This window comes from Tupaia chinensis, unplaced genomic scaffold, assembly GCF_000334495.1.
Source record: "Tupaia chinensis unplaced genomic scaffold, TupChi_1.0 Scaffold000252_1, whole genome shotgun sequence".
Lineage (NCBI taxonomy): Eukaryota > Metazoa > Chordata > Mammalia > Scandentia > Tupaiidae > Tupaia > Tupaia belangeri.
The window spans coordinates 416405-426843 of NW_006159732.1; the positions used below are offsets into that span (position 1 = coordinate 416405).

Consider the following 10439-nt stretch of genomic DNA (forward strand, 5'->3'; position numbering starts at 1 on the left):
GGAGGGGGGAGGCAGCCGTTGCCCGGTGGGCGGGAAGGAGTGTCCTGCCAGCGACTGCCCACGGTAAATGGCATTGGGGTACCACTCCATCTGCCTAGGACACCACACACCCTGGCTCAGGCCCGCGGAGACAGGCCTGGAAACTGCTGGAAGTATCGCAGTACCGCCGCAGTTCCTTCCGCCGCGCAGCGGCAAAAAGTCCCCAGCCAGCCCGGCCGCCCCTCCCGCAGCAGGAGCTCAGCCCCGCGTCTCCCTTTTCGTGTTCCCGGGAGGGCCAGAATCCGGGGCTGCCCGGAACCGGGCCCCGAATTCCACACCATACCGTGGTTGTAACGCGCGATGCACATTGCAGATTCTAGGGGAGGGGGTGGAAGGGCTTGAGAACGGCAGTCGGGGGTGGCTACACGCCTCCGCTCTTTTCGGGGTCCCTAGAGGCCTGGCCCCTTGGTATGGGGACTTCACAGGTTTTGGGGGAGGTGTGCGTGGTCCTCGTCTGATTCACTGCCTGTGTCATACCACCACTTCCAACCCCGATCCTGGTGGGATCATGTCCTAGATTTGCAGAGGTGGAGCTGTGGAGACAAGCACACGTGTGAACAGACCCAAAGCACGTCTGCAGGCAGAGACCGAGGCGGGCGGCTCGTGCTCTTTCCCGCCCCGAACCCTCCCCGTTTCGGACCATGACGTCAAGGTGGGCGGGAGGCGGCAGGTGCAGCATCCTCCTTTAAGGCGGAGGGATCTGGGGCGGGCGACTGACTGTGCTGCGCCTTATATAGGGCGGCCGGGGACGCACAGGAGCTCTCTTGAGTCACCCCCGCGCAGCGAAGGCTCCGCGTGCGAGTCGGACTCGGTCCCGGCCCACTCTGCTCGCGGTTATTCGCCTTTCTTTCTTTCAAGGTAAGGCCGGGTCGTCTCCTCCAGCCTTGTCTTTCCAGCCCTTTCGCGTTGCTTTCGTCCCTTCCGCCCCCGTCAGGGCCCACGTTACCTTGACACCGGGCGGCCGGTGGGCTAACACCAGTTTTAATTTTGTTTTCTAAATCGGGGTGAGTGATGGGTCAAGGTCTTAAGAGTCTGGCTTCGTTTCTCTCTTGTGTCCTCTGGCCTGGAGGCTTCCCGCAGGCAGTGACTGTCCCAGGCGAGGTGGGCTACCGAGCGTGCTTGGGGTAGGGGCGGCTGCACGTGGTGTCCTCGCGAGCCCGGGACGCTGCCATGCTTGCCTCCACTTCCGGATGGGACGGGGGTTCGCGGTGCAGGGGTGCGCCTTTGGGGTGACTCAGCACGGCCCGGCGTGACTGCCGCTGCCACCTCCTACCGCACCCGGTTTTCAAGTTTTTTCAGAAGCTTTATTTCTGCAAGGGTAAAGGAGGAACGTTTTCAGTCCCCTCGGGGCCCACCGTCTTTCCAGCCTTCGAGATCCTTCCTCCAGTCCCAGGGGAGGAGGAGCTGGGAGGGGGCAGGCTCTGGAAGATTCATGGGCTCCCTCCCCCGCCCCTTCCCGAGCGCTGAGATTGTTCTGGAAGCTTCTGGAGCCTGGCGCCCCGCCCCGGTGCCCGGATGCTAGAACGAAGGGAGGGTGCGCGGTGGAGCCCCCTCCTCTAGTGGCTCCCGCCGGCGCCTGGCCGCATGTCAGGCAGTGACGAGGGTCGGGTGACCCGCAGCTGCGGCCACCATCTTACTTAGACTGTAGATCTCCGTGTTGAGAGGGGTCATGGTGGACCTGATTGAATTGGTCCTTGGGACGAATACCCATCGATCCCCCCCGAATATGTTACCCTGCTTGGGAGCAGGAATCCCAGCCCTGTGCAGATCTGCATTTGTTGGATTTAGGAGATAGATGAGAGGGGCCGGTTTGTGTTAAACTAGTCACGTGTTTCCCCCTAGGTCAAAAAAAGAGAACTGTGGTTTTCATGCCTAGAACTACTTAGAAAGGTTATCTGCGGGTTCTTACTCCAGGTACCTGAGTTGGAGCCCGTATCATGTCTCTAGCAAGGTACCAGGTCATGATGAGCCTTTCAGTCACCAGTAGTTGGGCTTTAGGATGGCTTTTTTCCCCTCTCTCTAATCTGAATTCACATTTGGTTGAAAAACATAAGCTTTTCTCTCCTTTCTGAATTGGCTCCTCATTTAATCTGTCCTTGTGTTTGAAAAGAAGAATTTTTATCTTGGGAATGTCTTTATCGAACCTGAAATAGGAGCTTTATTTAGGATTCTAGAAATGCAAGGCCATCATGTTCCTTTGTCATTCTTTAGATGCCTGAGGAAGTACACCATGGCGAGGAGGAGGTGGAGACTTTCGCCTTTCAGGCAGAAATTGCCCAGCTCATGTCCCTGATCATCAATACCTTCTATTCCAACAAGGAAATTTTCCTCCGGGAGTTGATCTCTAATGCTTCTGATGTGAGTGCTGTGTTTTGTTTTGTTTTGATTGATGTGTTTCAGAACACCCCAGATGAGGGAGATGGGGTGCTCTGCCATTTGGTGGGGGCGACTGTTGAAGTGGATAAACTAGCAGCTGTTCAAAAAAATTTGCATTCTGGCCACCTTTAGCTAGAAAAGGAAAGTACTGTGTCCTGGGCAAGTGGGTAATGTAATTGTATGGTGATTTAGCCTTAACTTTTAAAAATTATTATTTAATTTAACCAGAGTTCAGTGTTAAAGGGTATTCAGAATTTAGGCTATTTAGGAATAGAAAACCAAGAGATGTTTGGGTGATGAGATGGCCTTGAATAACGCATTAGCAAGACCCAGCTGTGGTGGTGTATGTTAAGATCACTTCTGGGAGCACTCAGCAGGCTGGGTTCTATGTCCATGAGAGGCCCAGGTTCATTTCCCAATCCATTCTAAATGCCAAGTACAAGTTAACTGTAATCACAGTGATTCAGGAGGAATCTGGTACAGTAAGACCTTGTCTTTTGTTCTTTTTTTCTTTTTCTTTTTGAGAGCTTTTTCCTGTAGGGCACGTGCACTCTCCATAAAGACAGACAGAAAGGGAGAAATCACCTCCCAGGGGGGATGGTCATGCCACAAATCCCTTCTCCATTCTCATCTGGGGATCTTGGGCGCACACGCACCAAGCCACTGGGTCCAGGACTCGAACCATGGTCGACTACGGGGAGTACAGCAACATAGCCATTAGGCCAACTGCTGGCCCCAACCTTTTCTCTTTTTTTTTTTCCCAAAGGCAGGAATAAATTGCTATTTGTATTTTCAGGCCCTGGACAAGATTCGCTATGAGAGCTTGACAGACCCTTCCAAGTTGGACAGTGGTAAAGAGCTGAAAATCGACATCATCCCCAACCCTCAGGAACGTACCTTGACTTTGGTGGACACAGGCATCGGCATGACCAAGGCCGACCTCATAAATAATTTGGGAACCATTGCAAAGTCTGGTACTAAAGCTTTCATGGAGGCCCTTCAGGTATGTGATGCTTCAGATACACATCTCATTCACGTTGATCAGTGTTGTTTGGCTTGCTGTTTTTTTCCCCCCCTTTAAAACTTAAGTTTGACACAAAACTTTATGGCAGGCTGGTGCAGACATCTCCATGATCGGGCAGTTTGGCGTTGGCTTTTATTCTGCCTACCTGGTGGCAGAGAAAGTAGTTGTGATCACAAAGCACAACGATGATGAGCAGTATGCCTGGGAATCTTCAGCTGGGGGTTCCTTCACTGTGCGTGCTGATCATGGTAAGTAGGCCTTCTAAAACATGGGTGGGCTTTCTCTGGGGGGAACCCAATGGTAGAAATTCTGAGCATTCTGTCTGCAAAGCAGTTCTCCTTTGTTGAAGTATTTATATGATTTTACTTTCTAATACCCTATTTTGGTCACTTTCTAGGTGAACCTATTGGTCGGGGTACTAAAGTGATCCTCCACCTTAAAGAAGATCAGACAGAATATTTAGAGGAGAGGCGGGTAAAAGAAGTGGTGAAGAAGCACTCACAGTTCATAGGCTATCCGATCACCCTTTATGTGAGTATGAACTGGTAACCTTCCATTGTCTCACATGCTGGTTGTCTGCTGCCCTGAGAATCTTTCTGACTTTTGCTCTCTCTTGTGGTCTGTACTTTAAAACTGACTACTGTTTTTGGTACTTTAGCTGGAGAAGGAACGAGAGAAGGAAATCAGTGATGATGAGGCAGAGGAAGAGAAAGGTGAGAAAGAGGAGGAAGACAAGGATGATGAAGAGAAGCCCAAGATTGAAGATGTGGGTTCAGATGAGGAAGATGACAGTGGTAAGGACAAGAAAAAGAAGACCAAGAAGATTAAGGAGAAGTACATTGATCAGGAAGAACTGAACAAGACCAAGCCCATTTGGACCAGAAACCCTGATGATATCACCCAGGAGGAATATGGAGAGTTCTACAAGAGCCTCACCAATGACTGGGAAGACCATTTGGCTGTCAAGGTGAGAATCTTTGCTCTGGGTGTTGCAGGTAGACACAGATTAGAGAAGATAGATAAGGGTGTTGCAGTTGGAGACACAGGGATTGTACCTGCCCAACTGGTTGGTAGTTTAGAACTGTGGAACCATTTGGGTTCACTTTCTGATGACTACGATGGTGGAGCAATTCTACCTTTCCCTGTGGTCTCACTTCCTTTATGTGGGGATTGTACATCCTTTGCCATGTTAGGTTGGTTAGGACATTAAGTCTAATTTTCTCCAGCCTTTCTCATAGTGTCTATTCATCTAATGCTTAGAGGAGATCATTGCTCTGGTTTCAGATCTTTGCTGTTGGGATTAAAAGGTCGTCTTGTCCTGAAATACACCACTAGCTTATTTTGGGGTTTCTTTTCAGCACTTCTCTGTGGAAGGCCAGTTGGAATTCAGGGCATTGCTATTTATCCCTCGCCGGGCTCCCTTTGACCTCTTTGAGAACAAAAAGAAAAAGAACAACATCAAACTCTACGTTCGCCGTGTGTTCATCATGGATAGCTGTGACGAGCTGATACCAGAGTATCTTAGTGAGTGTCTGCTTGGTCTGATGTAACTGGGTACAGTCATTATCTATGGTTGGTAGTTAATGGTTCTTTGCCATAGCAAATGAAGGTTCAGGGTTGGAGCTTTCTGTTTGAATCTGGGTGACCAGGTGTGTCCTGGCTGCATTTACTGATCTTTCTACTCTGGTTGATTGTAGACTTTATCCGGGGTGTGGTTGACTCTGAGGACCTGCCTCTGAACATCTCCCGAGAAATGCTCCAGCAGAGCAAAATCCTGAAAGTCATTCGTAAGAACATTGTTAAGAAGTGCCTTGAGCTCTTCTCTGAGCTGGCAGAAGACAAAGAGAACTACAAGAAATTCTATGAGGCATTCTCTAAAAATCTAAAGGTAATGAGGCAAATGCTAATTTCCTGTGACCATTTTCTTAGATTAATTTTTCCCGTCAGGTAGGGGAATTAAGAGGTGTTGGTTTCAGTTGTATTGTGTTCTCTCTTCCCACCATTGAAGCTTGGGATCCACGAGGACTCCACTAACCGGCGACGCCTCTCTGAGCTGCTGCGCTATCACACTTCCCAGTCTGGAGATGAGATGACTTCCCTGTCCGAATATGTTTCTCGCATGAAGGAGACTCAGAAGTCCATCTATTACATCACTGGTGTGGAGCCTGGGTCGGAGTAAAGCCGGGGGAGGGGGGGGCACGGGCAAGGTGGTGATGCCACCTGGGAACTCTTGAGTATTGAGGCATTTTGATTTTGGTCCATGGGTCACTTCAATAACCTTGCAGGTGAGAGCAAAGAGCAGGTGGCCAATTCTGCTTTTGTGGAGCGGGTGCGGAAGCGGGGCTTTGAGGTGGTGTACATGACTGAGCCTATTGACGAGTACTGCGTGCAGCAGCTCAAGGAGTTTGATGGGAAAAGCCTGGTCTCGGTTACCAAGGAGGGCCTGGAGTTACCTGAGGATGAAGAGGAGAAGAAGAAGATGGAGGAGAGCAAGGCCAAGTTTGAGAACCTATGCAAACTGATGAAAGAGATCTTGGATAAGAAGGTTGAGAAGGTAACGACTGCCTTTGGGCCTGCTTCCCTTAGAATCGCAGGTTAAACAGCTCCAACAGCTCGTGGTTTTAAGCAACCAGTGAGTCATCTACCTCTTGCTTCCTTACTCAGGCTTAAAGCTATATATAAAATTTGGTATAGAGTGGGCATTGTTTCAGCTATTCCTGGGAGTAGGAACTTAAAATACCGTTGTTTTTGCCCTGAAGTGGTTTGGTTACTGTCGTGTCCACAGGTGACAATCTCAAACAGGCTTGTGTCTTCACCCTGCTGCATTGTGACCAGCACCTATGGCTGGACAGCCAACATGGAGCGGATCATGAAAGCCCAGACCCTTCTGGACACCTCTACAATGGGCTACATGATGGCCAAAAAGCACCTGGAGATCAACCCCGACCACCCCATTGTGGAGACGCTGCGGCAGAAGGCTGAGGCAGACAAGAACGACAAAGCTGTCAAGGACCTGGTGGTGCTGCTGTTTGAAACTGCCCTGCTCTCTTCTGGCTTCTCCCTTGAGGACCCCCAGACCCACTCCAATCGCATCTACCGCATGATCAAGCTTGGCCTGGGTGAGTAGCCCTGATACCCGAAACAGCAGGCTAGCTGCAGAGCAGCCCTCTCGACGCTTAACTGCTATTTGCTTAAGATCTCACTTGGCTTTTTCACATTTAGGCATCGATGAAGATGAAGTGACAGCAGAGGAGCCCAGTGCTGCTGTTCCTGATGAGATCCCCCCACTCGAGGGTGACGAGGATGCATCACGCATGGAGGAAGTAGATTAGGAGTTACTGGGAAACCTCATATCCTCTGTATAGTGCCCCCGTGGCTCCCACAGCAGCCCTGAGTGGCCCTGTCCCACTTGGCTCCCTCTGCTATGTCTATAGTGTTTGTTTTTTCCTGTCCCTATCTAAGACAGGAAATAAAGGCCTCTCGTGCCATCCCCTTCCTAACTTGACAACGGGGTTGAATGTTGTGTATTGTGGGTTTTTTGTTTATTTTGTTTTGAAACTAAAGTATGCAAAATAAAGATGATGCAGTTTTATACAGTTCTGCCCTCCCTTGTAAAGTGGATATAATGCTTCTGTTACCCAGTTCTTACCTTGGCTGTCACCCTGAGCACAGAAGGCTGAAATGATTTTCTGGGTTACATGGCATGCACATGGTCCTAGTTGAGTTGGAAGGGGCTCACTGAAATCATGAGGCCAAATGTTTGGAAAAGCTGTCACATCCCCAGTCAACCAAAACACAGGACCAAGTCCACTGCAGCAATTTAATTTAATAAAATAAAATTATAGGAGCAAAAAGTTACATTTTCCAAGTACCAAAACCTGCAACTGGCTCACTGGTCAGAGCCCAAGGACCCAGGGGCAAGGTGCGGTGTAGCTGGGTAGGGCGCTCATCCCCTCCCTCAGCACAGCACCATTCCACTGCCCTCCTGGGGAAGCAGCATTTGGAACCTACACTTGTGCTTTTCTCACCAGAGTAAGAAATGCAGGTATCTGGGAGTCAGAGGGTAGGGGACAAAGCACAGGTGACAGTCAATGCCACTGCCTTGGGAACTTACTGGGGAGGCAGCTGTGGAAGAAGGTACCTCTGCCCTCTAGACCTCAAGGTCCCGGAGGGCTCATCTCTACCTTGGGGCTCAGGAACCTGCCTACTGGAAGATGGGTGACTTTTAAGGCAAAGGGAAAAGGCTGCCTCTGGGGCTCCCCACCCCCAGTTGCAGAGCTGGTTTGTGATACTGAGAAAAAAACCTGCATTTTACCTTTGAGCCAGTGCCTCTCAGAAAGTTACAGTAGGAGAGGAAAATCGGTGGTATGTTTGAAAGGTCCTAATTTGCTTCATCCCTCAGACCTTCTGCACAGTGGACTCTGGCATCTTCTTTCCCCTTTGTTTTACACGGCCCCGGGCGTAGACGCGGAGCAGGAGGGCAGCAAAGACCACAGCCACCCCCAGCCCTCCCACCACGGTGACAGTGTGGCCATAGAGGAGGCAGGAGAGGAGGATGGCAAAGGCCTGACGGAGGGTCATGATGATGGTGAAGACAGCGGCTCCAAACTGCCCGATGGTGTAGAAAATGAAGAGCTGGCCACATGCAGAGCAGACAGACAGCAGCAGGGCATGAGCAGCGAACTCGCTGTGTCGCCCCATGAAGCGAGTCCCCTCCAGGAGGGCACCCTGCTCTAACAGGGAGCCCACTGTAAAAAGGCAGGAAAAGAAATTGACCCCAAACATCATCTGCACCGATGACATCTTATAGGCAAACAGGGCATCCTGCCAGTTTGAGGTGAAGCTGTCAAAAATAATGTAGCCTGCCAGTAAGATGAGGCCTGAGAGAGTGGTGGCTGGGGAGCTGCGGGGCTCTGGCCCACTGGATAGCAGAAACATGCTGACCCCAATGGAGATGAGCCCAGCAGTCAGGTACTCCCAGTGTTCGTAGCTGCGCCGAGACACCAGCTTTCCCATCAGCATGACAGGGATCACCTTAGAGGCCTTGGCCAGCACCTGGGTAGGGAAGCTGACAAACTTGAGAGCTTCATATTGGCACCAGCTGCTAAGCACATTTGACAGGCTGGCAAAGGAGTACCGGTACATAGGTGCCCCATGCCGGGGCTGCTTGCAGAGGATGCAGTAGAGACCAGCCACAATCAGGGCCAGCACACGATTCATTAGCACCAGGAACTGTGAGTCCGTGAAGCGCTCACCCGGTGATGTGGCTGTGGCCCCATAGCTGCGGGTCATCACTCGTTCCTGCAGGACACCCCAAGTCAGGTAAGACACCTGGGTGGGGGGAGGTGGAGACAAGGCAGAGAAAGTAAAGGTAGACCCAGTAGATCTCAACAAGTCCCCTTTCCTTGGGATGATGTAGAAATGATTGAAAGGGTAGCACAGTTTTTGGTGTCTCCCTCACCCACTTTCCCCCACCTGTGTCTGGACTTACCTCGTAGGGAATCAAGTATATATGAAAAAGTTAACAATAACTGCTTTAGGGCTCCCCAGACCCAGCCTGCCCCACAGTGCAGAAACGGGATGTCAGAGCAGACTCCATCAGATATATTTTCAACCAATTCAGGGAGGCAAGAATTTTCTGTGTTCGATACCTGGATGTCAACATGGCCTATACAATGTGAAACCCCTACTCACTCCAAAATGTCATGTGGTCAGCATCTTAGCAGCCTTCTCACATGCAAATACTGGGGGTAGTCCAAACGGCTCCCACAAGCCCTCATTAATGGGCTTACAGACCCAATAGTGCAAGAAGTATAAAGGCGGCACAGTAAAATTCACAGGAGAGGGGCTGGCAGGTGGTGTGGTTGGGGAAGATGGATTTCCACATGGCCAATTGCAGTTCAAATCCTGGACCCAGCAGCTTGTTTTCTCACTTTCCCTCTCTCTCTCTCTGGTCTAATTAAAGTAATAATAAAGTTAAGTGAAGAAATTATTTAAAAAAACAAAAACAAAAACACAGGAGAGAGAGGAGATGTGAAAGAACAGTTGAACATGCAGTACCAGAGAAAGAAAGAGGTGAGAGAGAAGACAGCGTTTCCTACAAAAACCTCCAAGATGGTGGCTGTGTGACCCTGGGAAGAGGGGAACACAGAACTGCAAAACAGCAACCCTCTAGGACTGGTAGGAGGAAAACTTTGGTTTCATAGCATCCTTGTCCAACAAGACCCAACCCAGCAAGAGAAGTAGTCTGCCTACCTGGAGCCCGGAGGCACAGAAGAGCAGCTTCAGGGCCTGCCAAGTGGGGGTGGTCTCTGTTGTCTCTGTCCGGGGAGCCAGGGGAACCTCATCGGAGGCCTTGGGCTCGTAGCCAAACACACATGCTTTCACCAGGGGGAAGCAGAGACCTCTGCCTGAAGAAATCACACAGTGGAGCCCCAAATCTTGCCAGTCACCTCACCTACCCCAGAGCAGCCAGCCTATCCTGCGGTCCAGCCCACTGGCCTCCCTCCCTCCTTCCCCAATGTATAGCCTTCTTAACTGTTGGCCAACACCTGCAGTCCGGACCTAACCCACTTCCGGGTCCTTCTCCACACACCTGTCTCCAGGTAGTTCTTGCGCTTGAAGTACTGCACCAGGAAGTAGCCAGGTACCATGAAGCTGGCATAGCCAGCAGCATTCACCATAAAGCGGACGAACCATAGCTGGGTCCACGACTCCGGAGGCGCTTCAGGAGTCTCTCCGCCTGCCCCCAGGGAAGGGAGCGCAGCCAGAACCACCACTGCCCACCACCTGCAGAGACATTGGTCCTAAGGATTCGGGTGCGCGTCCGCAGCCCCTCGGCCCTCCAGAAGGGACCACACCGGAGAAGAGCCTGGCGACTCCTCCCCGCCCCCTCCGCTGCAGCCCAGCCAGGACAAAGAGCCTCTCTCTCTCGGGGGGCAGCCGCGGACCGAGCCGGGCCTCCTCCCTCCCCAGGGGCGGACCCGCCCCTTCGGCCACA

General features: G+C 51.3%; 2 protein-coding genes across 3 annotated transcripts; one reads left to right on the top strand and one right to left on the bottom strand.

The window, feature by feature from the left end:
- The first annotated feature begins 745 nt into the window (after positions 1-745).
- Positions 746-7035, top strand: HSP90AB1 (heat shock protein 90 alpha family class B member 1). Its single transcript, XM_006149064.3, has 12 exons — positions 746-897; positions 2251-2397; positions 3212-3418; positions 3528-3687; positions 3837-3970; positions 4098-4406; positions 4798-4963; positions 5137-5327; positions 5448-5595; positions 5725-5993; positions 6225-6558; positions 6662-7035. The coding sequence occupies exons 2-12, from the start codon at positions 2251-2253 to the stop codon at positions 6769-6771; spliced, it is 2175 nt and encodes a 724-aa protein (XP_006149126.1). The 5' UTR covers positions 746-897; the 3' UTR covers positions 6772-7035.
- A 210-nt stretch (positions 7036-7245) lies between these two features.
- On the bottom strand, positions 7246-10323 carry SLC35B2 (solute carrier family 35 member B2). 2 transcript variants are annotated; one of them, XM_006149065.3, is made up of 3 exons: positions 10035-10323; positions 9695-9849; positions 7246-8770 (listed from the first exon to the last, which is right to left on the bottom strand). In XM_006149065.3, exons 1-3 carry the CDS (start codon positions 10120-10122, stop codon positions 7838-7840), a joined length of 1176 nt encoding a protein of 391 aa, XP_006149127.1. In that variant the 5' UTR covers positions 10123-10323; the 3' UTR covers positions 7246-7837. The 2 variants fall into 2 exon arrangements, with proteins under 2 accessions (XP_006149127.1, XP_006149128.1); XM_006149066.2 differs by lacking the exon at positions 9695-9849 and having other exon boundaries at positions 10035-10115.
- Positions 10324-10439: the final 116 nt, after the last annotated feature.